The sequence below is a fragment of the Polistes canadensis genome, unplaced genomic scaffold, assembly GCF_001313835.1.
Source record: "Polistes canadensis isolate GaletaPanama2010 unplaced genomic scaffold, ASM131383v1 scaffold_366, whole genome shotgun sequence".
Classification (NCBI taxonomy): domain Eukaryota; kingdom Metazoa; phylum Arthropoda; class Insecta; order Hymenoptera; family Vespidae; genus Polistes; species Polistes canadensis.
The window spans coordinates 1-27259 of NW_014569913.1; the positions used below are offsets into that span (position 1 = coordinate 1).

The 27259-nt window shown below is 34.6% G+C and overlaps 1 protein-coding gene across 1 annotated transcript in view; it reads left to right on the top strand.

Moving 5' to 3' along the window:
- The first annotated feature begins 5121 nt into the window (after window positions 1-5121).
- The window catches only part of LOC106792005 (segmentation protein cap'n'collar), a 59887-nt gene continuing 37749 nt past the window's right edge, over window positions 5122-27259 (top strand). The window contains exons 1-4 of the mRNA XM_014758092.1: window positions 5122-5127; window positions 6887-6971; window positions 24921-25246; window positions 26081-26581. Coding sequence (XP_014613578.1) covers window positions 5122-5127; window positions 6887-6971; window positions 24921-25246; window positions 26081-26581 — 918 coding nt within the window. The remainder of the gene's footprint in view (window positions 5128-6886; window positions 6972-24920; window positions 25247-26080; window positions 26582-27259) is intronic.

A 27259-nucleotide genomic window follows, 5' to 3' on the forward strand; every position in this document is an offset into this window, starting at 1 on the left:
AAGCCCGTCGTTATCCTACCTGAATAAAGTGCAGTCCCTTCGATCCGAGTACCAACTCTCTTTTACACACATACATACATATATATATATATATACACACATACACACACACATAATAAGAGAAAAGACAGAAAGAAAAGGACAAGGAATACAGAAAAAAATGTTCGTTGATGTCCCATCGGTTGGCTGCCACCGTCATCTTTTTCTTTTTATTCTTTATCGTTAATCGCATACGAATGAGCGAAAGTAGCTAAATTTTTTTGTTGTTCTTCCTGCAAAATAGAGAAAACCCATTCGATTTTTATTCCTAATAAGTATTACGTTTTATTCCTATCTTATATTGGAAATTATTTCTGTTTATGTGTATGTGTTTTGTATTGTAAAAGTGACGTTTAAAATTGGAATGCATAATTTCGAGGGGACGATTTCTAAATGGGAAAAGGAACTTAAGAAAATATGAATAATCTTATTAATATAAATCATTATATTGTATTATTGTTGATTTATATTCTTTGTTCGCGAGAATGATTACATGAAACAAACGATCCGTGTCGGCAGATCTATATCAATCTTTGGAAGTAGACATAGTAGACATCAAACAAAGATAACACACACCAGTCGTGCTCGAACAACTCTGGAATTTGGTATTCGGGGTGGCTATCTCTTCACAATCTTCAGATCTTGCATTCCATTGTATATCGACAGTTTATTTCTTAATGTTATCCCGTTCTCTTTCATTTCTTTTCTCATTTCGATTATTTTTACTATCGATAATCATAAATTAATATTCTAAAAATTCGAAAAATTTTCCAAACAATTTGACAACACGTTTTGTCGGATTAAAAAATTGTGTCAGTAATAATCGGTAAATAAAATGAAGAAATTTCTATGATACGTGTGTGTGGATTGAGGGGTGGGGGACAGGGGGAGGGGTATATTTCCGTGGATCGATAATCGATCAAAGGGCACTTATAGTCCTAGAAGACGAAAAAAAAAATAGAAAAGAAGATTAAGTTGGCATAGTGTTCAATGGTAGCCGCCGGCATGTTCAGCAGACACCGAAAAAGATTAGGCACGAAAAATATATATTGTACAAGCCCCAAGTGTTCACTGCTAGGATATAATCTTTTCTGTTATATTATTTTCAAAATTGTCGCGTATCTATCGTTTATCTTATCTTCATCGTAAATGGCACGAACTATTTATTCGCCCATAAAAATACATCATCGTTGTTTTCTTTATTTAATAATTAAATATGTTTTACCAGCACACCCGATCATTCGGAATTTTCCTACGTGATTTTCATTATTTAAAACGTATTACTGGTATCATATTTTTGCTTACAAATGTGTGATCGAATCTGAAATGGAAGTATAAGTAACGTTTATAATTAAAATTTGTAATTATTTTTGAAAAAACAATGACAATCTAGAAAAGGATACAATCAGTTCTCAATTTACGATAGGGATTTGATTTCACAACTTTTTTCGGACGTAAGTCGAATTTCATACAAAGATAAATTATGTAATATAATAGACATATATATATTTTATTGACGTATCCTGTGTGAGTGAAAAAGTACACCTATAAAATAGTTAAATACATTAATTGTACATTAATTGTACATTTATTTCAAATAATAAAATCTTTCATTTTGTAAGATTATTCTAACATCAAACCAGACATTATCAAGTTAATAATTATGCATTTATATTGAATTAAAAAGTGTTACTAATATCAATTTCCTTAGAATCAACTCGAGTATCCTGTTTCTCATAATGCATTATTAAATCAACCGGAAATTTCTGTCTCAGTTTTTAGTATAAAACAAAAATAATAATAATAATCAACATATCTTATCTCGAATAATAATAATAATATAATTAGCCATAATATTTTCAATGTATAATAAAAACAGAAAATGTGTTAGGAAGTTCGAATAAGAAAATATGTGAGGATGGGTCCCATGATGGGATTTTCTATTCGTTTTCTTGGGATCCGTTGTTCAAGGACTCACGCGTTTCGGTGGATGGACAGGAAGGGCATTTAAGAAGAGTATCCACGAGGTAGTCAGCCAGCCCCATGAAGAGAAGAGAACGTCAGTAGGATAGTCACCGAGGATGACGTTGCATCGACGTTCTGGGCGGGTAGCTCATCAGACTTCTCGACGTTTCTGTCCTTCCTTCTCTTTTACAGCATCCTTCGTTGGTTCGTTGGTTGGTTGGTTGGTTGGTTCGTTGGTTGGATTCGTCTTCTTCTTCTTTTTCTTTATGGTTTTCTTGTTCTTCTTCTTTTCTCCTAAGAGGAGTCGTCCCTACTATCTCTTATCCTCAACCTTTTGGTTCTTCCTCCGCGAAGATCGCATTGTTCCAGCGAGTTCTACCTTTGTGAGGACCACAACGCCGCCTTCGAGAAGAAGGAAGGCCCAATAATACATGGGAGAAGAAGAAGAAGAAGAAGAAGAAGGGCCTTCTCGGTCCCGATCGAAAGCGGACAGATCGATACGAGACGCCGTTCGCGAGTGTTCATAGCATCGGAACAAAGAAGAATCATCTTTCTTCCTTTCTTCCTTTCTTTCTTTCTTTATTTATTTCACAAGCTTATATATTCTTTTCTTTGGTTATATTATAGTATGGGGTTTCGTCGGCAGTCATTGTCAGATATTTTTGAGATTGTTTTAATTATGTGAACAGAAATGTATCTTCTGATAGATGATGTCTTTTCGAAAATTATAGGAGAATTCTTTGTATTATTTCAATAATATTAATAAGATTTTATGGTGTTAAGTATTATGTGGGAAGGAAGTTAGGTTTTAGGGGAAAGCACTTATAGATATATAGAATTGTTTATTTATTTATTTTACGGAATAATTATATTCTTTTCTATGGTTATATTATTGTATAGTTTCTTCGAGAACCATTGTCAGATGATACTTTTGAGATTGTTTTAATTCTGTAAACAGAAATGTATCTTCTGATAGATGATGTCTCTTTTCTAAAATTATAGGGGAATTCTTTTTATTATTTAAATAATTAATAAAATTACCATCGTTAAAAAAAGTATCGTCAAAATAAATCCTCAGCATTCTTCTTCTTCTTTTTAGCATTTCACAAACGCGTGACTCGGACGAATTTTTAATTCGCAACTTCTCGTAAAGATCTAAATGATTTCGCATTCGTCTAGGCGACAGGCTCCATTAAAATCGGCTCCGTTACGAAATGGACTTAGTATCGATCCCCCCTTCCACCCCCATACCTTCCCCACTCTTTCTATCTTCTCAAACCCACGCAAAATAAAAGAAACATAAAGATAAGGAGACACGAAGTTTCTACCAGCCAGGAAAAGTAAGTTTGATCAAAAGAAGCTCAGGAAGATGAGGTTGTGGGGTTGCAGGGGGTTGAAAGTTGGGAGTGGGGTAAGAAAAGAAAGAAGAAACGAAGGAATGAGAAGTGGGATCTCGAAAACAACGCTTAACTTCCATCCCCATTCCACTTTTCTATCGAAACCTAAGCATAACCCCAACTACTATGGGGTGAGTTGGGTTGGTGGGTAGGGGTAACCCTCCTAAAATGTATTCATAAAACCATCAAAATGGCTAGCGTTCATTTGTTCGCACGATGCATCCATCCATCCATCCATCCATCGACGGGGGGCAGAGGCAGGGGTTGGGGGGGTGGTTCAAGCAAGATGATAGATGTATACAGCATCCCTCGACATGAAACAGGAAGTGGGGGAGCACCCTCGATCGTTTCGAGAGCAGCGACCGATGTGATGGTAGAATGGGAAACCCTGGTTGGTCCTGCCAGGATTTAACTGATGTGAAAAAGAGAGAAAGAGAGAGAGAAAGGGAGAGAAATACGCAACGGCTCCAAGAGATTGGAGCATCCTAGTTGGGGGTAGGCGGGGTACCGGGGGGTTGAATTCGAAGGGTCGTATTAATGGTCCTGGAAATTGAAAACGCGTCTGGCAAACCAAAGTGGGTTGGCCTCTCTTCCTTTCTCTCCTTCCCCAAATCCCCCAAGGCCCCCCCTCCCTTCATTCCCCTTTTCTATCCACCACCTCTATCTATCTTCCGTCCTGTTCTTGCCACGATTGTTTTCACTGGCTGAAATATATATCCGAACAAAATGGCGTATCTCTCGAAGGGTTTCCACTTTGTATTAATCTGCTCTCTCGTATATACAGATCACAAAATTATATTTTAAAAAAATATTCTATATATATATTATTATTATATAAGCATCGTGTTTTACTCATTACTGTTTTGAGTGGAAAACATTCGTTGGAATAAATTTTGTTATAGGCTTAATTAATAATAAAAGAAAATGATTTAATGTTAATTTAAAGTGTTTGAAGTTTAAATTTGTAATTTAGCTGAATTGAATTGAATTGTATATATATTATTAATTTGTTAATTTAATTGTATACTATACTGCTCTTGTATTTAGTTGTCCTTAAGATAATGAAAATTCCAGGGATCCAAAATCTAATCTCGACAAACAAATAAACAATATATATTATATTTATTCAAATATATTTTTAATATTAATAAATATAAATGAATTGAATTTGTATACAATAGAGAAAAGATTAATATAAATTATTATACATCGTATCAGGATGTTAATAAAATCGGATATAGATTGACTAATATTATAGATAAAGTCTTTTTCAATGTGAATTGATATTAAAGTGCCAATAACAAGGATGATGGGAGTAGTATCGGTTGGGTGTATCGTATGCAAGGTAGGTTATGGGGTTTGTGTCGAGATACAAATGCTTCACGGAACGATGACTCGCTTTGATCATCCTCGTTGTATTCCTCGTATTCGTAATCGTTGTCGTCGTCGTCACCATCACCAATACCATCACAATCAACCATCACCATAGTAGTAGGATTTAATACACGATTGCAGTTCGATGTCCATACCGAACATTGATTTCATATTTATTCCATGTGATCGAGGTGAGTTTGATACGCTAAATACACACATACACATACATGCAGAAACACGTATTCTTAGAGACAGACAGACAGACAGACAGACCTCGTTCCGATTCGAGTAAAACGATTGTGTATGGTGTATATGGGAACTCGTAACAGTTTCTTAATTGAGAGCTATGCCAGTGAGAATACTGCTGGCCCTTCTTCTGCACCGATGACAGGACCTCCTTTGTCGCGTTCAACGAAAAGAGGACGCAATGTATACCCCATAGAAAAAAAAAAAGGATGATGATGATGATGATGATGCTGCGAGTTCGAATCGATGACCGTGAAAAGTCATCGCGAGTTATCGAACCGTTGCCTTATTTCTCCTCTTTCTCTCTCTTTTTATTTATTTTTTCTTCTTCTTCTTTTTTTTCCCCATTGTCGTTTGCTTTGACGGTGAGAAGGTGGGGCGGGGGAAGACAAAAAGAAATATATTTTATTCAATAACAATATTATATCATCGGAAATAATTATTGTCAATCGGAATCAGCGATAATTCGTTCGTTTTGGAATTTTTTTTAAATCCATTCCCATATAAAAATGTGTAAACAATTTTTATTAACAAAATAAAACATTGAAACAACAATAAATCTTTGAATTATCGAGAATGAATTCCAAACGCGTTAGATTGGCTTCGTGAAAAGTCTAAAAAAAGGAATGATGGTGAATAAGAGGGACACACAAAAGGGGAAGGAGAAGAAGGGTGTAAAAAGGAAAGGGATAAGGGCAGGGAAGGGAAGGAGAGGGGGTCGTGTTCGTGGATATCGAACTTTGTATTCATAACACTGAGGCCGAAATAACGCGGCACTCAACGGACGATACATCACGCGGAATGAAAAAGAAATGAAAAAAGAACAGAATGAGATGGAACCATGGGGTTTGAGGGGTGGAAAGGGGGAAGGGGGAGGGGCTTATATATATATATATATATATATAGAAAGAGAGAGAGAGAGAAAAAAGGGTGAATAAAAAAAAAAAGAAAAGAGAGAAAGAGAAGTTGAACGCGCGTGGTTGTTGTTGGATGGCCACTATCAGAGGTTCTCTATGATTAATGATCATAGTATAATGCTGTTTTCATTAAACTCATTTCAGTGCAGCACGTATATAACGTTGCCATGATCGACCTTTGGTTCAGGGCAACAACGTGCGCCCTTAGCTCATTTCTCGACAGTTGCCTCTGCACGCTTGGGACTTGATTATGACGTCTATATGAAAATCGGCCTTGAATACTCTTCCCCCCTTCTCCCCTACACCTACCACCATAGACCTCTCTTTCTATCTTTCGTCTCTTTTCTTGTTCTTTTTTTACTGGCAGGTTTCTTCTAATTTTTTGTTGATATTGTCGTTTATAGTTGCAGGATTACTACCACCATCATGGTTGTATTGATTCAATGATAATTATCTCACGATCTGTCTATTTTCCTTCGTTTCGTAATTTATAAAATGTTGTTTTAAAAAGAGAGAGAGAGAGAGAGAGATATTTTATTTCGATAATTAAAATAAATAAAATGTCAACCACATTGTATTGATGGTGTAAATTTTTAATCGCTCGTTCACTTTTTGATTGACCGATATAAAATGAAAGAGTAAAAAAAAATGTAGATTAATTATACCACGGTAATCGTTTATTATACCGGTTCTCTTCCTTCTATCCTCATTTTCCAGATAATTTAACGAGTTTGTATAGTATGTGGTATGTAGATATATAGATATACATTTAATAAGGATACACCTATAGCTAGCTAACCTTGCTATACCCTGTGCGAACCAATGTCCATGGTTAATACGATAATCCTCAATTTTTATACACTTCATTTTTAATCCTTTACGAATGATTACTCCTCCCACGTGCCCAGGACTATATGATTTTTTATTAGAAGATACCATTATTTATAGGATGATCCAGAGGGGGTTGAGGTAAAACATCAGGATGATGATGATCCTTGGGCAGGACGCAATTACACCGTGGATCTCGAAACTGGTGAGTCGGTATACGATTTTTCTTGATTTTCTAAATGTCATTTGAATTTCTTTTTTTCATGTTCATTTACTTTCTTTTTAGTTTTACATAATGGTATTACTCCTGATGAATCGACACGTTACATTTTATTTTATTTAATTGTCATAAAAAAAAATGAGTTCATCAGTTATTTCAAACTCACATTATTTTAAACTAAATTAAATTCAATGTAATTTTCACACGATATTGTCAGAAATGAACCTTTAGATAATGTTTGTTATTTTAATATTATATAGAATTTATTTTTAATGTTCAAATGTAATCCTTTAAATATCTCAAAACAAGAAATATATGACTTATGTTAAACCACTTTCATAATTATGGGCACACAAATTAATTCAAAAATGATTCAACTCCCTCTCTTGGAATGATTATGCTACTTTTCGGCAATGATTGATAACGCATAACTTCATATACTTTACTTACTTATTTGTAAAATAATGTTGGAAAAAAATGATACTTCGATTGAACAATTTATCTTTCTCGCGAGTTCCCAATTAAAGAAGTCGATCAAACGTGCAGGAATACGCCGCGTACACGTTCCCATTGGATTTCTTTGTGCATCGAACGAACAGCTGAATACAAGTTGCTGGTCCTTCGTTGGTTGCTTATTCTCGGACCGTGTCGAATTAACGCGGCAATTTGTAAGAACCAATTTTAGCATCGAGTCGAAAGCAACCGGAGCACCTGGCGGCACCTTTCGCGTTTATAATTACCATAAACGCGACCGGACCAATGCTACTACCTCTCGTGAACGTCGAAAAACTTTCGATCAAACCTAAAAAAAAGACAGAAAAATAAAGACAGAGAGAAAGGGGAACTTTGACATTTGATAAAAGTGTGGAACACGTCTAAATCAGTTTGGCAAACATTTTACCTAAGAAATAATTACGAACTTTAGTTTCATATCAATGAAAAATCCACATAGTTATGCATTTTTTCGGTTCTGTTGTAACCTGTTTCTGCACTTTGTCTGTCGTAATCAACTAGAATTTGTAAAACTTCTATTTAAAACTTGATATTCGTATTATTAATTCATTGATACACGTTTCGTTCGAGACTGACAAATCAAAATAAAGAAAATTGGATGAAACATTTGTAATTTTTTCGGTTCTGTTGTAATCTGTTCCTGCACGTTGTCTGTCGTAATCAACCGAAATTTGTAAAACTTCTATTTAAAACTTTATATTAGTATTAAGACGAGACTGACAAATCAAAAAGAAAAAACAAAATTCCTAAAGAATTTTCATGACCGAAAATTCGATTCGATTCAATTCGAAAACAATATAAACTAATCGTGTATCACTTGAATTACTCAGAGAGAGAAAGAATTACTCACTTATACCTCTCAGTATTATACCTGGCATTGCAATCATAAAAAGTGCATTCATACGAAAAGTAAGAAGTCGTGATGGGGGGAGGAGAAAAAATAAATCTAGGCTGACACACGTGTGTGTAAATTCCCTAGTGAGAAATACGAATGGACGTTGTCACGACTCGTACACGTAACACATACATATATACGAAAAACAACAAAATAAATCAAGTAAAAAAGTATGAGGAGGAGGAGGAGGAGGAAGAGGATGATGAGTATGTGTTGTATATATATATATATATATATGTATGTATGTGTGTAAAAGAGAGTTGGTACTCGGATCGAAGGGACTGCACTTTATTCAGGTAGGATAACGACGGGCTTTGCCAGGCAGGTACCAGTTCCGGAGGAGTCCAAGAGGTCGGGGAGTGGCATCAGGAACGCCCTCGCTACCTTTCTCCCCTCCTCCTCCTCCCCCTCCCCTTCCCCATATCCTTCTTCTTCTTCTTCTTCTTCTTCTTTCCTGTTCTTCGTTCTCGACTTGGCCAGCCCTTCTTTAACTCCCTTCCACACTTCCCCTCCCCCTCCTCCTCATTCTCATCCTCCTTCTCATCCTCCTTCTCATCCTCCTCCTGCTCCTGTTCCTTTTCCTTTTCCTCTGCATTTAATTACTTTGCGTTGAAGCGAGCGTGCTCGTTTCACCGTGAACCACCATCACCACCACCACCCCTCACTCTTCTTCTTCGGCTTTGAAGACTCAAACGTCGAGGCAATTTACGAGGATCCTCATCGTCTCTTTCTTTCTTTCTTTATTTCTTTTCTCTTTTTTTTTTTTTTAATAATTTCTCGTTTGTTCACATAAATTTTTCATGAATTTTTTAACTCTTACCTTTTTACAATGTAATTGTTAATATTAACCTAATTATATTCTAATGGGGGATCGTTTTTCCATTCTTTATGTTATTTTTCTTCGATGATATTTTTTCTTATTTTTTTTCTTTTTTCTGTTTTTGTATTAATTTTCTCGCATATAATATGATTATCATTGGAGATCGCGTATTATTTTAACACATTACAGATTTTTCTAATAAAAGTTTTAAAAAATTAAGTAATAAGTATGTTAAATTCAATAAATAATTATCAAAGATCGTAACTAACATTAACCTTTACTTTGTCACTACAAAAATTATTATAACATTTTATTCTTACGGTGTGTGTTTCGACAAACCAAACTAAAAATTCCAATAAGAAGGACAAAGTTAGCAAACCAACAGCGGCAAATAATTAGCCTCTTGCAATAGGGGTCCCGTTTTATCGACTATAATTGCATAATTAACGTCATTGAGTTCTTTGTCGTTGATTTTATCTATATACACACACACACACATATATACATATACATATATTCAACATTGTATATACCGTATCCGTGTAATCGCGTTAACGTTTACGGAAATTAAATGCTAAAGCCTAGTGGTATGGTATGTTATAAATAGTATGTATGATAATCGAAGCAATCAGTTAAAAATTTTTAAATAATAATAATAATAATAATAATGACAAGAATATATAAGAAAGAAAAAAAAAAGAAAAAACTAAATAAAACAGTTGGACCGTGTGCAAGGAGTTTTCGATGAAGCTGCTTCGCGATTCGATTCGAGCAATATAATAAGTTCTTTCTATTGGTCGAACACAGAGGTAAAGGATCGAAGGAGATCGAAATAAATAAAGAAATAAATAAAGAAAGAGAGAGAGAGAGAGCAACGAAGCTCATTACTCGGCTATCTCGTCGTCGATCAACTCGAGCCTATTCGACGTACGGCGCGTGTGATTAATGAGCCGGGGCGACTGATATACACAAAAGCAACTCGATTTCTTTGCCCGTCCCGTATTCCCTGTTTCGTTCCTTCGTTCCTTCCTTCGTTCCTTCTCTTCTACCCAGATTTATCGAGAGAAAATGGAGATCTAAAAAGTCGCCGGCAAGATGGCGGTACCATGCTCAGAGGAAACAACACACTGTTTCTGTTGGTTGCCCTTTACTTACTTGCCCTCTTGCTTGCTTACTTGCTTGCTTGCTTGCTTTCTTGCTAGTTCTATCTTAGTCAACCCTAGGTTATACTTTTTACATTTTTTTTACAATTGTTTTATTCTTTTTCTTCAACCTTTTGCACATTTTTATTCTTTAGACATAGTAGAAAAAGGGTAGAAGGGGTATGGTAGCCATTAGAAAGTTTTTTGTGATAAAGATTAGATTGGTTATTACGATGTTGTGGTTTGGGAAGAGAATTGTTATGATTTTGTTAAGAATGTATTACTTAAATTGATAAAAAATATATTTATAAGATTATTTTTTCGGTTTGGAGAACAGGTTGAAAGGGGAATAGAATTGTTATGATTTTGTTATTAAGAATGTATCACTTAAATTGATAAAAAATTCGTAGACAGGATTGATAAGACAAATTAAGAATTAAATTATATGTTATTTCTTTTCTTTCCTTTTTTTTCGGTTAATTTTATTCGTGATAATGAAATTGTTTTCGTAAAAATTGTAGTCGCGATTTAAAAAATCAACGAATGAAATATATTTTTCGTGCCGATCGCGATCTATACTTACTGGGGAGACGAAAACAGGAATGAAAAAAAGAAAGAACATATTTCATTGATAAAAAAAAAGAAAAAGAAATGAGATGATGATGATGAAAACATGCGAGAAAAGTTAAAGAAGGATTATCATCGTGCGAGTTGTGCTTGTAGCAATTTGACGAAGCATGATGGATTTACACGCGGACCAGTTGTTCAAAGTTTATACAAGCGTTGAATAAATTATCATATCATATTGTTTCGAGAGCGTTAATATTCTATTGGGTGTGCCAATGAAATAACTTTGTAACAATGATCATCCTTAGATTGTTTTTTTAGATTCGTCAAGAAACAATAAACAATTTTCGAAAAATCGAACGAGAAGACGACAAATACAAAACAAAATACATTCTATTATTCATTGGAATTTATTATTATTAGGGAGTATACAATCAAACTTTGGATTACTTGATTGATTTCATAATAAAAACCGAAATCTTGCAATACAAATAGTATAATACTACAAAAGTATTCGTATTAGTACATAAATTACAAATTAACACTCGTTTCTTTTTTTTTACACACTTATATTAATATTTTATATTATATTTAGATATGAATATAAATAAATTCATTGTAATTATACATTTCTTATGATAACATTTTCTTTGATATACCAAAAAAGTGTGTTATAGATTACTAACACATTTATACAAATGGAATTATATGTTCGCGAACTACGAAATTCAATTGTATTTAAAATGTTATCAGAATCATTTCAAATTCGTATTCATTCTCAGCAAACTAGTTATTACCTATCGAAAGATAGTAAAATCGATTCGTTGGGTTAGTCGAGGTACGAGGAAATCGTATAATGGCCGTTCAATTTGTTCGACTCCGCCTTTATTCGACGTTATCTCATCGTTTGAAACTTTGAACTTTCAAATCTTCTTGGGCGTAAGGTTTTCGAACGATCACACACACACACACACACACACAGTAAAAGAGGGAGGAAATTTTTTCTTTTTTCATGGGAAATCTTTGAAAGGAAAATACAAAAAGAAAATAATAAAGAAAGGTGGAGGGAGGAAAGGGGGGAGGAGGGGAGGAAAAATGGTCATCATCATCGTTCGATACGGGTACTCGAATATAGGAGATACTCTTATGGGTAAAGTATAGAAGTGGGGGGCTCGAGGGGTTGGTTATAGGGACGCATGCGTGAACTGTGTAAAAGGAGACATCTGCCACGTGCGCGGGCGTTGCAGGCGGCGCGTATGCGTATCGTATCCCCATGCGTTAGACGAAATCTCTTATGGGGGAAGAAGATGATCGTATTGGAAAGCATGGCCGCATCCGCCATGCGTACGCGCAGACGCCCCGAACTAACTTTTTCCTATCTTTCTTTCATTCTTTCTTTCATTCTTTTTCTCTTTCTCTTTTTTTTCTTTTTTTTTTTTTCTTTTTTTTCCACTCGAAAATTAATCGTTTTAAAAGATCGAAGTTCCTCGCCGGATTCTACTTTCATCGGAACAATTTATTTTAATATGATCGGCAAGATCGTTAAAGTTCAAATACATTGGTTTAAAATAAGAAAGAAAGTAAAAAAAAGGGGTGGGGGAAAAAGTAAGCATACAAAATTTTTCTATATTCGATGTAATAAAAAACAAAAAAAAAAAGTTGCAATGTGGGGGATAATAATGCACCTCGATCGAACGTTGAACTTTTTCCACGTTAACGTTCCTACTTTTAATTTCCGCTTCGATTCGTTACGAACTGGTACCACCACCTCGTACTCTCGAGGAAAGAAAAAAAGAAAAGAAAAGTTAATAATAATAATAATGATAATAATAAAAAATAATAATATCCAACTGTGTGCGGGGCAATGCGTGGCAACGGCCGTGACTAATTTCGTTCGACGTTGCTTTCGAAATTGTTAAACGGAGAAAGAGAGAGGAACCGGGCCGCGAAAAACTGAAATTCATGGTGTTCCTTCTCCCTGAAGTAAAGCACCAAATTCCATATGCTGTTATACTTTCCCAATGGAGCTAGGAAATCCATTTGTTTCAAATATTTCTTATTGGTCATCGTAAATTAAGAAAGAAAAAGAGAGAGAGAATATATTCCAAAGGGGTAATACTTAATCGTATCATTAAATTTGTGCTTGTTAGATACGTCAAAGGGTGGGCGTGGGTGGTTAGTATGGTCCAGTGTTTTCTGATTTCACGATGGCCGGTCAAACGAGAGAGAGAGTGATGGAACTTTTCTCTTTGGTTCGTTGTTAGGAAGAAACCAAGAGAGAGAAAGAGAGAGAGAGAGAGAGAGAGAGAGTACTGGAATCAATATTTGGAGCCGTACGTGTTCCGCCATGTTAGTACGACTATACCAAGCAGAAATCCCCATGGGGGTTGCGCGAGTTGCTGGCAGGGTCGGGGGCAGCTGCCCCTGGCGTGGTATGCCGTGCCGTGTACGGGCTCGCAGGGATACTCAGGGCCATGACTTGCCATATCCACCACCATCACCATCACCACCACCACCACCCTCTGTATAACACGAGCACGCACCATTACTCATATCGTGGCTCGTTGCACGCCACGGATTCGTCCTGAATCCAGGAGGGCACTCTTCCCCGAGTAAAGGGCTACTACGATTAAAATAGACGGCTACGGGTTGCTGGTCAATTCGGTTTTTTTCTTTTTTTCTTCTTTTTTCCTTCGAAAATAACGATAATAACTCAAACGTTGCTTGCGTAATACAAAATTCGTTTTTCTTTTCTTTTCTTTTCTTTTCTTTTCTTTTCTTTTTCTATATCTTGAAATTATTCGATAAGAAGTAATAACTATGTACAACAATTCGTTATCATTTTACAACAAGTGTATACTGCAATACGATTCGTTCCAAGGCCCTTCTTCGTTTAATGTTAAAATAATAAAATATCGAACTGGTTTTCTTTTTCTCTATTTTTATGCACTAGTATATTCCCTAGGGATATATTCTATTAGTTTTATTTTCTTGAATCCTTCATTCTTTTATTCCGTTGACACTTTTTTTTTTGGTTTGTTACATTAGCGTAATTCATGCAACAACGGTGACGTGAACGTCTATGAAAAAGAAACAATTCTTTTTCCAAGAAGAAGTAAGAAATTTTTCGATCGAGATTAGGAATATGATGGGGCAACGCAACTATAGCTAGCTAGCTAGCTAGCTTGCTTGGTTGGTTGAGCTAGTCGCGAACATAATTAATCACGAGAAGCAATAACTCATAGGCAGAAGGAACGTTTCGACCAATCGATCTGAATTCCAACGGTGATGGTAACACGTTTAATTAATCATCTTTAGAAGAGAGATTGTATGTGGACGAGTAAGAAGAAGTAGTCATGGGTTTACTAATACGTCCTACGAGAGGAATAATTTAATTAGGCAAAAGTAAGGCCCGCCTAAAAGGAGAACTTACTACACGCGAGGTTGACTTAAAAAAAGAAAAAAGAAAAAGTTTAGTCTCCCATCTACAAAAGATTTCGAATTCATCTCTGAATGAATATCAAAAGACTCGAGGTCTTCTTCTTCTTCTTCTTCTACTTCTTCTACTTCTTCTTTTTAATATTTCTCTATCGTCGGGATTAGAACATTACCATAAAACTCGTATTAGGGTTGAAGATATAACGATGACAAGGTGAACGATGACAGTTGGCAAGTAACGATGAAAAGTTGAAATAAGTGGCACGTCTTTCTGCTGTTCGGGTGCCTTTTTAACTTTTCGAATTTCTTACAACAATGGAGGAGTGTTCCTGAACGAACCCGACGAAGGGTTGGTTGGTTGGTTGTTACCTGACTCTCTCGTAGACACCTATCACAATTTTCTTTCAAAACATTTTCTTAAATTCGTCATCACGATCATCCTGACCATTCGCGAAAATAATTAAAGATTTCATTTTAATTTGTACGCGAATTTATTTCTGCTTTCATTCGAAACTATTTTATAATATTCCTTTTGTCACTAATCATTCTAACAATTCATAATAAAATAATATACAAAAATTCGTTCGAATGTTGCCCATTGAGCAAATCATCAATCCGAATATTGAAAAATTCAATCTGTCTACGCATAAAAATACGTTGACGCATGCATACTTTCTTTTTTTTTACAATCTTATCTACAAAAATACAAATTCGAGTACTCAAGAATAATGTTGTAAAGCCAAACATTAAATAAACAACGGACGAAGTTGAGGACACCTAAGTTTAGGCTCCTTCGGCAGAGATCGTGTTGATTTAGGATAGATATGTATCAGAACGCGTTCCTTGAGGTCAACCTGTCACTTCAAGTACCATTAGCCCTTTCTAGACACCCTCTCCAGACACAACCTTCAACCTATCATTATTGCATCCAATCATTCCTTTTTTCTTCGACCTACTCCTTCCACGAAACACCTTCCTGAGAAACTTTTTCCCTCTTCCCTCCTCCCCCTGACCCACCCCCCCTCTCTCTCTCTTTTTCTCTCTTGCTTGCTTTCTTTCTTTCTTTCATTCGAGCACCTCTTCGCGGACTTTGTTTTTCGTTACGAAGCAAATTCCTTTCTAGTCGATTAATATTTAACAATACACACTTATACGCACACACACACACATGTAAAAAAGAGTTGTTGGTCGTTTTTGCATTCGAAAAGATACCAGAAAAGAATCGCGAACGCGGGTTTAAACTTTGTGTGAAATCTGCCGATCACAGCACTTGCTGAATGCATCTTTTTAAAGAGAGAGAGAGTAGAAAATTTATTCGGCAAGCAGAAAATTTATTCATTTTCCGTACTATTACGATTCACTTATGATCACTTTAAAAAATAACGATAGGATATTATAAATGAATTGATTTGAAATCTGATCTGTCATCTGAAAAGGGTTCGCATTGTTTCTTTCTTTCTCTCTCTTTTACTGTCTACATCCAGTTTTAGTCGAATTCATGCATCATGACAACTTGCAACACCTACTTCCGAGGTCATGATCTATAACAACGTTCCTTTCGAATCTGGGTCACAAAAATGTAGGCTAAAAATTCAGTATCAGTAGGTCATGATTGTGTCCACTTTGATCGGTCAGACAAGATTTTTCCTTTTTTTAAGTTAATCTCTTAAAACTTTGTTCATACATTCTGTGTGAGAAAATAAATGAAAATAGTATAATTCATTTATTCGCACTGGGAACTGTTTTTATATCACAATATATATATTTTTTGTTTGTTTCATTTCATTCACTTCAGGGTTCAACAACATTGTATTATCTACGAATGGAATCTTAACGTGTTAGTCGAAAGAATCACACAGCATTAACTTAACTAAAGTTTCCCCTCATTATTTTTGCCGAGTTTTTTGAGAAACAGGGAGATAAAAAGAAAAGAAAGAGATCAAGATCGTAGAATCTCGTAAAGAACACGTCGTAAGAGCACCATCAGTATAAATACCAGCACCAACAGAAGTAAGCAACCAGCAACCAACAGTTACTTGGGTACATCGTTTCGTACCAACGTTGAGATCATATCAGCACTAGGAAGAAACCTTAAGAAGAAGTTCTTCTAGTTGCAGTTAACGCGTACTTGCCTTTCGACCTCGCCCTTTTTCTTCTTCTTCTTCTTCTTCTTATATTTTTCACATCCCATAAATTCCGAACTTTATTGTTTGATACACGAATATTTAAACGATAAATCGCGTTAATAAAATGATCACTTTTCACAATAATTAAAAAAGATATTGTATAAGATAATTATTTGTATATTATGTGATGAATTTTTTTCTTAAAAACAAGAATAAATGAAAGTAGAAAGGAAGGAACCCAAGACTGACGATTCGGTTCGATTTCCAGACCGAAAGAGACTAACGGGGAAGGCCTAACTTGCTTCGAACTAACTTTTCGGTAGTCGAAATGTAAAAAATGCACCTTCTAAGCATGACTTGACTACTGGTTGTTGCTTCCTCTCCGTCATGGACGGACGACGCGTGCCCATCGAAAAGTGCAACCTAAACACACGAAAGACCGAAGCGTCATACTATGAGGTGGCAACAATGCTCATTGACGGCACCGTCCACGAGATCGTGAATGACTCGTAACAACCTCGTACGAGGTGTGAGCTGGTTTTCTGACCCCGTTTTTATTACACTTAACCGATACCTTTATACTCTCTTCTTTATATTATTCACAACACATTTATTTATTTCTCATCGTCAATACCTTAATCTTAAAACAAACAAACAAAAATGTGTAAAAGCTGATTAAAATCGTACTTTTAAAAGGAACAAAATAATGACTTAATCTTAAAACAAACAAACAAACAAAAATATGTAGCAGCTAATTAAAATCGTGCTTTTAAAAGGAACAAAATAATGACTTAATCTTAAAACAAACAAACAAACAAAAATRTGTAGCAGCTRATTAAAATCGTRCTTTTAAAAGGAACAAAATACTAATGACACGATTATTATTTTTCAAATGAAATTCATCAGTACGGTTTCACGGTCAACGATGCATACCAATTACAGACGAACTACGAAACAAATTTTCTATACGATGCATATTTTGAACAAATCCGCTTATGTTAGAAAGCTGTGACATCGGTCACGGGCATTGCCCGTACGATGACCGACCGTTTTTCAATGTCTATTACTACTTTTAATTGTGTTACACACACACACACACAGTCGCATTTACACGATAACTCAGGATACTTATTCGATACTTTAGATACTTATATTTTATTCTTATTTTCTTACCGTCGGGGTTGTATTAACTGGAAAATATATACGTAAGATTTGTTTCTTTCTTTTTCTATCTCGTGATGATGTTTTCTATCGCGATGATAAATGATCGTCTATTGACCTATTCGAAAAGAAAATGAAATAAAATAGAGAAATAATTTTAATTGTAGATATATTAGTAATCGTTTAAAGATAGGATCATAGTTTATTATGCCAGCAATAATAAAATAAGCCGTATCGTTGTTACCTTGTTCAAAACTTTGAAATTTATCTTAGGATTGATATTAAACGTTATCATCATTTTTCATTCATTCCGTCAGCTGTATTAATTCCTTCCTATATTTTCAAAAATTAATCTCGACATCATTATTATTATTATTATTATTATATTCCTCGTTCGCGAACGAGTTTAACTTGCAAAAGATTTAACAAACCTTTCGTTACTACGTTAAATCTCAACTATATGGGGAAGAAGGAGGACACCATATGCAAAGGAAGAAACAAATTTACGGTTCTCGAAGGAAAGTCTTTGACAATCGCGAATCAGATCTCATCGCGATGATGACAGATTTTTCATTGAAAGAAAGAAAGAAAGATAGATCTGTCATGTGGAAAAAAAATAAACAACAGCATTTTGTATATCATATTTTATATTTTTTTATTCAAATACGCGAGAGGACAAAGACGAGAAAATAAATTTGTCGACGAGTCCCGTTGGTTATTCAAAGTCCCATAATAAAAGTTCTCAGCAAAGGAAATTACGAGAGTAGGGGGATAAAGTTTGGGAAAAAAAAAGTGGGAGGCAGGTAGGCAAGTAAGCAGGGGGGGGGAGAAAATAAAGAAGAAGTAGAACTAGAAGTAGAAGTAGAAGTCAAAGAGCATGATCGTATCGGATGCCAGCGTAGCGAGACCGGACACAATGCTGGAAAAGCACAAGTTCATGCAGCTACTATTATTTATCGCGTATACAGGGTGTCCCAGACTACGTTTTCTGTTCTTCCAGGACGGTTCCAGAAGATCGAGCACGCATTGTTACGTTACACTTTTGTTGGTTCTCGTGTTTCGCTCATAGCAATATTCTATCTCTCTTTCTTTTTCTGTGTTAGTGCGAGAGCTTTATGGAGGAAGGGGGGATACAGTGATTTGCACTTATCGTTAAATAAATCAGTGTTTTCAATACTGTATACGCACTATTCAACAGCTTTGAAAATCTTTCCTCTTCTTCCTCTCTTTTATTCAATATCTTTTTTTTTTGTTTGTTGCGTATTCGTTTCAACATAATTAAGCTTTGGAGAACGGTAAATGTAACAGGAAAAAGAGATAATTGTTCGATAGAATTAAAATTTGATCATGTTGCAGTTATTTTCTTAAGTTTCATGACAATTCAACGCTTGTTAATCCTAAAACTATCCCAGTAGGTAAAGTAAACTTAAATTAAATGAAGATTTGTATCGTTTTTCAGTACTTGAATTTATTTCATCTTCACCATTCTATTTGGCATGAAAAAACAACAAAATTTATATCCTTAAAAGTCTTCAGAACAGTTTTTAGGACTAAAAAAACCTTTGGGGAATATATATAGCCCAGTTTGTAGTTTGAAGATTTACAAAAATAAGTTTGTAGTTTTAGGGTTAACTTTATTCGTCAATTAAATGGTTGTACAGGTATAATAACCTAAATCAAGGGTTTAAGGACTCTCATATTGGTTGTTCTTATTTATATTCATTTGATGTTAGCAAAATTGTACAACATGAGTATCATTGCTACCAGTTATACAATCCAATTCCTAAACGATTCGTTTGAACTGTTAAACAATTAATCCGATCCACGAATCCTTGAAAAGATATATCCAAATCGTAGCGACGACGTAAGAATAAAAGGTATCAAAGTAAAAGTAAAATCATTCGACAGGATTTAGATGGTATCTAAAAACGGCAGTGGTTTTACAACCTTTATCTTCCGGTTAGAATGATTCTTGTCCGTCTTAGTTATAATAATCGCTAGTCACTGTTGATACCCGGTTGTACAACCGTGTGTGTATGTTTATATTGAACATATGAAAAACAATATCACGTTGGTAATCGAATAATCAAAGTTTAATAGTAAATAGCCTGATTATATTAGATCATATTCATTCATCAAATTTCAACATACATACACTAAACTACACTACACTACACTTGACCTGGTTGCATTGACGAGAAGACATCAAGTATTTAACATAAGTATCATTGAAACATCAGAAATAAAAACATTTATAATAAATTTAAATTGCATTACTTCTACTTCTACTTAATCGAGTAGAATATAAATCAATCCGTCATATTATATCAGTACCTGTAAATATAAATCAAATGGAAAATTCAAGTGTTCAAGAAATAGAAAAAAATGATTGTTGATATTTAGAAAGTATAGAAGATTTGTAGTAATCCTAGGGTTGTATTAAAGGGAAAAAAAGGGGAAAGATGATAACTCGGGGTAATGGTGAGGCAAGATGCACCCCTGACCGAGGTCGTGGGGCGCTTTACTATGCCATACTCGAAGAGGAAAGATCCGAAGCCACGGTATACGTTACTCCCTATACTACTCGCAGTGGGGAGCCATAGAATGGCATTATGGGTAGAGGAGACCTTCTCTCTCTCTCTCTCTCTCTCTCCTCCCTTCCTACCTCCTTTCCTCCCTCCCTCCTTTCCTCCCTCTCTTTCCCAGAGTCGATCCTAACCAACTGAACTAACTCCCCACCCCCCGGTGGCCCACCCATTCTCCTGTTGCCCCGCGGCAGCACAGCATTGTCTGGCAGCCATATTGGAATAACAGCCAACCCCGTCGTGATTGGTCCGTTTTTTTTTTTTTTTTTTATTTTCACGGCAGAACCCATGGCTCTCTGCTGCACGATACTACTCTCAACACCACGGGCCCTGTTCGTGATGGTTAGGCAATGCCTCGGTACGCGATAGTCTATCAGTCGACTCCATGCTGTGCCTGCATCGAAATCCTTATATTATTCTTACGATTACGATTGGTCGTTATGATTTTCATATATACGAAAGTAATAATAATTCGATGCTACGCGAATATAAACAATTCGTGATAATAATATTCAATTGTTTTATTAATATATATTATTTATTATTATTATTATTGTCGTTATTTAATAATAAATTGAGTTATTATTCGTTTTATTATTACGATAAGTTTTTATTAAGGTTATTCCTGTTACATTTGTATCGTGAAAGAAGGAGAAGAAGAGAAAAATTGGACTTAATCGAATATGATTATGGGGATACCTTGAACAATCTCTACTTGGACAATTTGAAAGGATTTCAATGTTTCATTTCATAATTGTTCAATATGCGACTAAATATAAAACTGTTGCTAATTGTTAACAATTGTTTTGAAATTGTCGGACTATTCGAGTTGGTGACATTAAATGGATTTTTATTGATCGTTGAAAAGTGACTGACTGTTTTTTCTCTCTCTCTCTCTCTCTCTCTGTCTTGTAATAACTTAGAATGATGAAAATACTTTGAAAAATAAGTGTGTTATGTGTTTTTATTGATAAGAAAAGTCAGTGTTATAAGTCTGTGTGTGTGTCTGTTTTGGGATTATTATTTTCGTCCATCGTTTCTGGATTAAATTGATCAAGGTATATGTTACATATATATATATAAATGTTAAAAATGTATTCGTAAGCAATGCAGTAACACTTGAAAGACAGAGAAATCAAGTATAGTTAGTTAGAAACGCGTTTTACGCTCGGTCAAATGACGATTTATCACGATCACCGAATGAATGTCATTGAAAACTCATCGTTCTTCGATTTGTATTATTATTTTATACGATACTATTAACCCTTTTTACAATATCTCACACATAGAAGATAGATTTCCAATAGAAATAATCATATTGACTGATTATACTTAATTGAACTTAAACATTGATACAAAGAATATAAATTTTCAACATAAAGTAATCATAAAGTAATGTGTGTTAGAATATATATTAATTAATTCTTCCGTTAAAAAAAAGGAAACAAACAACAAATCTAATATATTATCTTTGTTTCGTTTGTTTTCCCCGATTGCAATATCAGGTAGCATGATCTCAAATCTTTCCAATTCTGATGCTCAATAAGTAAGATGTCAAAAGATCAATATCATTTGTTGTTACAATCCCAATAGTCGTCGATTCTTTTGTCATTGCAAGAATATGAAAAAAGTATGAATAGAAAATTTATATGTGAAGTTTGAATAAAAGATATAACACGGATATATCTGTCAAATATAAAAACTTTGTATAAGACGACAATCGTGCTAATGCATTTTAACGGAAGGATCAAAGTCACGTTTGTATTTATCGTTTTACGAATAAATAAGGAAAAAAAAAGAAGTTCAAAGCTTTTAATTCGGATATACCTTTCCTTCCTTCGGGGAATAAGAATGAAAGAAAATGTTCTGCCGAAAAAAATATTGCTCGAATAACAGGGACAATTATTATCCCCGATCTCTAAGGGTAAGAAAAAGAGAAGGAAAGAAAGAAAATATGAGAAAGAAAGAGAGAAAGAGACAGAGAATATCCTAAGCTGAAGAAAACGGTCGTTAAGTGTACCCGCGAAATATGAAAAATGATCTGTCGACATTGCCACCGGTGCCCGTGGAAAAAGAACGAGCTACCGCGAGTTCAAAGAAGCCGTGTAGGGATTTCGAAAAGATTGTACCAATGATCTGCCATTAGATGCGTAGCTAACATCTATGATCATTCTTCTTCCAACCTTTTTTTTTCCTCCCCCCCCCCTTCCGAAACCTTTACACACACAGTTTTTTTTCTTAACCTTTACATACCAGATCGAACAAATTTAATAAAACATTCATCGAACATTAAACCTTTCGATAATACATCTTTGTTTTTTTAGGTCTCTCGCGAAAAATCATTAAAAATGTAAAATTCCAAACTATGTAGAAAAAAAATTCGACGAACGTTGTCCCATTTCTTTTTTATTTTTTTAATTCTTCGATTAATCGGTTTTTGATAAAAGGGGGGAAGAAAACATGTTGGCCATCCAAATAATCGTAATTCCTTCTTTCCTTTTTTTCTTTATTTCTTTCATTTCATTTCTCTTGTAATGTCAATCATTATTGACAGTTTTCAGATCGATTCAATGTGTCAATAGTTTTTCAAAAGATGTTTCTTAAAAAGATTTAGGCGAGTCTTTCCCATGAAAAAAAAATGAACAAGAAAAATTGGGTAGGGTTGGTGATACACACATCGATGGTCCCACAAATTACGAATACCCATTATGGTTGTGATCATACGTTTGAAGCAAATAATAGTTAGCACCACTCGTTAATTTAATAACCATTCGAAAGGTGTTATCTTCTCGTTCTCAAATCAACCAAACCAAACCAAACCAACCAGCCAACCAGCAACATTCTCACGAAAAATTTTTCCTTCCCATTTTTTTTCTTATTCTTTATCATCGTCTTCTATTTTGATCCTTTCTTTCTTAAAGAAGACAAGACTCACACACTAGCAACGACAGGTTGCTCGACCGGAATGCTACACCGAGAAGAATTATTATATTATAAGATTATTATTTCTAATAACAACCCTAACTGTCAATGAACATAAAAATCAAATAAAGAGAGAGAGAGAGACAGATAGAGGAAGGCAAAAAAAATTGGGAAAGAAAAAGAAGAAGAAGAAGGAGGTGAAGGATTTCAAAGCACGTCGGAACATTCCGTTTTCTTATTCGATAGAAAAATATGTATTGAAAAAACAGACTATTCATATTTCATATTCATTTTTTCTCTTATTTAAATATAAAAATTCTAAATACATGTTAGGATTTTTTGATTAATTCTATTTACACAATCAATTTTAATATTGTTCCATATTCTCTTCTCTGGAATCCAAATTTATAAATCGAATCTATTTGTTTGTGTTAACTAGAAACAGGTTAATTAAAATTATTGTGCACCGATTAATGCTGAATTTAATTAAAATTGACCAAAATCCCAACAGTTTTTTAAATGTTTTTTTAAATGTTGCACATGTTATCAATGAACAACTTTGTAACACTTAATCCGTTTGTTACAAACTTGAATATAAGATTAATCAAATCTAAAATTCAACATTTAATATTTTGATTTATACTTAACTTCAAATCTCAATCCCATGGATTTTTATACCAGCTTATTTTCTCTTATTCAAATAAAAATTCTGAATACATGTTAGATTTTTAAGATTGTTTCCATTCACACAATTAATTTCAGTACTTTTCCATATTCTTCCCTGTAATCCAAATTCATAAATATATATATAAAAATATGATTAAATCTACATCAAATGATCACACACACACACACATACACACACATCGTTCGATAATATAAACGCGAAAGAACGCGGAAAGATAAATTTGTTTTCCCTAGGAACACATTCCAGGTCATATTTCGGAGTGTGCGTGAAAATTTAGGTGGGAATAGATAAGGACTCGCGATTGGCCGTTGGGCGGAACGTTTCGAGGGTAGTTCGTAACAGCAGGTGGATCTTCAACACCACCAAACCAACCCTCCCACCCCACCACCCATTGTCCCTCAATTAGTTACTTTTTTTTTCCCCCATGCTGACTACACAGGTTAACCAACTCTCCCTTTCCCTAAAAATTGTTACCTTCCCGAAGCAGAATCCGGTTTTTTTAACCAGTCGGATTGTTCGAGTGGCCTGAGTTTAGAGACGAAACGATTTTAATGTTCCCGCAAGTTTTCATCGTGCCCCCTGGTGTACGTTTTTTCTTTTTCTATTTTTCTTTTTTTTCTAATTAGAGAAAAAGTATCATTCAGTGAATAACGTTGAAAGGGTGTACACGTGTGGTTTTTCTTTTTTTATTGTATTCTTTTTTCTAATTAAAGAAAAAATATTGTTCAGTGAATTTGGACGTTGAAAAAGGAGACACACGTCTTTTCTAAAAACAAAATAGAAGTGATCGATTAAAATATTCTAATGTATAATAACATTATTATTCGATTATTATTGAATATATCGATCGATGCATTTTTAATTATCAAATTGTTATTATTATTATTATTCTTTCTCATTTTATTAGGACTTCGTTCTGTTCTATCTTTTTGTTTTTCTTTTAATTATTATTCCCAAAAACGATTTATTGTTTTTACCGAAGGTAGGGTAAATTATTAGCCTCGTTATTAATTGTTATTAATTTTAATAATAATTTGAATGAATATAAATGCATATTTTGGTTTGTTTGTTTAACAGGAGAATACATTCTCAGTTCGTGCAATCAAAACGTCGGAAACAACAACGAAATCGAAGAGGAAGAGGAGGAAGAACTTCTCAGAGAACAATCATCGTTCGGTTTAAATCATCATCCCTTGGCTGTATTTTCCGATGATTCTTTAGGCCTGACCGAAACATTAGGTCTTGAAAATGATTTCACATCGGAATTATTGAGTGACAGTTTATTAGGAAGCACCGTTGTTGAGGATTTTCTTGGTGGTAACGATCTTGGTTTACCCGACGGATTCAATCTTGAGGAAGCACTTCAACTTGTTGGCCTCGATGAGGTTAAACCAGATAACGAGGTATTTTACAAATATATTTTTCAATATTTTTATTTTATTACATCGGTCCCCCATTTATCATTTCGCATTTTCGCAAAAAAAAACAAAAGAACAGAAAAAAAACAGAACAACGAGATTATCTTTTTTGTTTTCCCCGTTCGCAATTTGACACGTCTTAACGATCGAGAAAATTCGTAATTAAAACACAAAATGAAAGATAAGATAAGATAATAGAAAGAGAGATTATTAATAAAACTTTCTATAAAATTTACATTTTACAAAAGTAAAGAGAAAAAAAAAAAGGGAAGAGGCATGTTGTATGTGGTTTTATTACATATTTTCTTGATCTTTTGAGACTGTAGACACCATTTTGTTTGTTTTCCATTGAACTTAGGGGGAAAACGTGGGATCTCATGATTTCACATCCAGCACCTATACCTACTCCGAGTCTCATAAACTCTATTTAAAAACAAAAAACAAAAAGAGAACCGCGTTGTTTATTTATTTCATATTAATTATTATCCCGCGATTAAATAATAATAATAATAATATAATTTTGTACCCGATGAAAATGAAAATGAAAAAAATAAATTAACGAGCAAGAAAACAAACGTTTGTTTCGATTATATAATGAAGAGTCTCATAAACTTTATTTTAAAAAACAAAAAGAACCGCGTTGTTTATTTATTTCATATTAATTATTATCCCGCGATTAAATAATAATAATATAATTTTTTATCCGATGAAAATGAAAATGAAAAAAATAAATTAACGAGCAAGAAAACAAACAAACAATCAATCAAAACCAAACGTTTGTTCCGATAATATGATGAGACACGGAGGATTGTTCGCTAGGAAACGAAATACGAACTGAAGAGGGAAAAGCAGGAGGAGGAGGAGGAGAAGAAGGAGAAGAAGGAGGTGGTGAAACAAGAAGAGATAAAACAGGAAGAATTGTTGATCGAAGAAAACGAAGACGGGAAACAAAGAGGTGGCGGAACGGGAGGAGGGGGAGTGGGAGGAGACGAGGAAGAAGAGGAAGAGGACATCGAGGACGAGGACGAGGAGGAGGAGAACTTTTACGAGAACTACGAGGAGGACGAGGACGAGGACGAGGAACACGAACACGAACAGGAACACGAGGACGACGAGGAGGAAGAAGAAGAAGAAGAAGTCGTTGTCATTGGTTCTAAGGAATTTACTAACGCTAAAGGTGACGTATTTCCTGTCAACGTCTCTGGTAACGTCGCTGAGGTCGCGAAGTCATCCAGGTGCGAGGATCCTGAAACCGGCGACATGATTCATACACCGCAATTTCATCATCCCCATCATCCCCACCACCATCGCTCCTTCCAGGTAAGCCTTTCTTATTTTTATTATTATTATTATTATTATGTCTACTGATTTTTTTGTTAGTTTAATTTAACGATTAGATTTTAATCAATTTATCATTAGTTATATAACTTTTTAAACAAATTTTCATATTTCTTAACGTTTCAACAAAAATATACAATATTTTGTATACAAGAAAACAAAAGTAAGATGGTGCTTTTCGGTAATAATAATTTCTTAATTAATTGCACTTCCTGGATCACGGTCGTTAGAAGATTAAATATCCTCGAGCTTCTTGAGGAATGATTTTCAATCTAATGGACCCCCCATCTTCCCCCATACCCTGTTTATAGCTACGATTGTAATGATAATCTCAGGTTGTAATTAACCGATGTGAAGGAATTTATATCGTATTAAATGAAAAGCTTTCTTAATAAAATGATAGTTACTACCAGGGGGAGGAGAGGGTGGAGGGGGAGTTGGTATAGTGTTAAAAAAAAAAGGAATGAAATGACGTGGAAAGGGTTTTCCATAGGAAAATCTTTGAAGAATTTCATCATTTTTATTTCTTTTAGTTTCATTTCGTTGTGTTTCCCTTTAACGTTTTGTTTTTCTAAAATCTTTTAATGAGAGGTTTAGGATAGTCGGAATGATATTGCGTTAAAGTGGCAGAGAGAGAGAGAGAACTCGGTGATATACGAA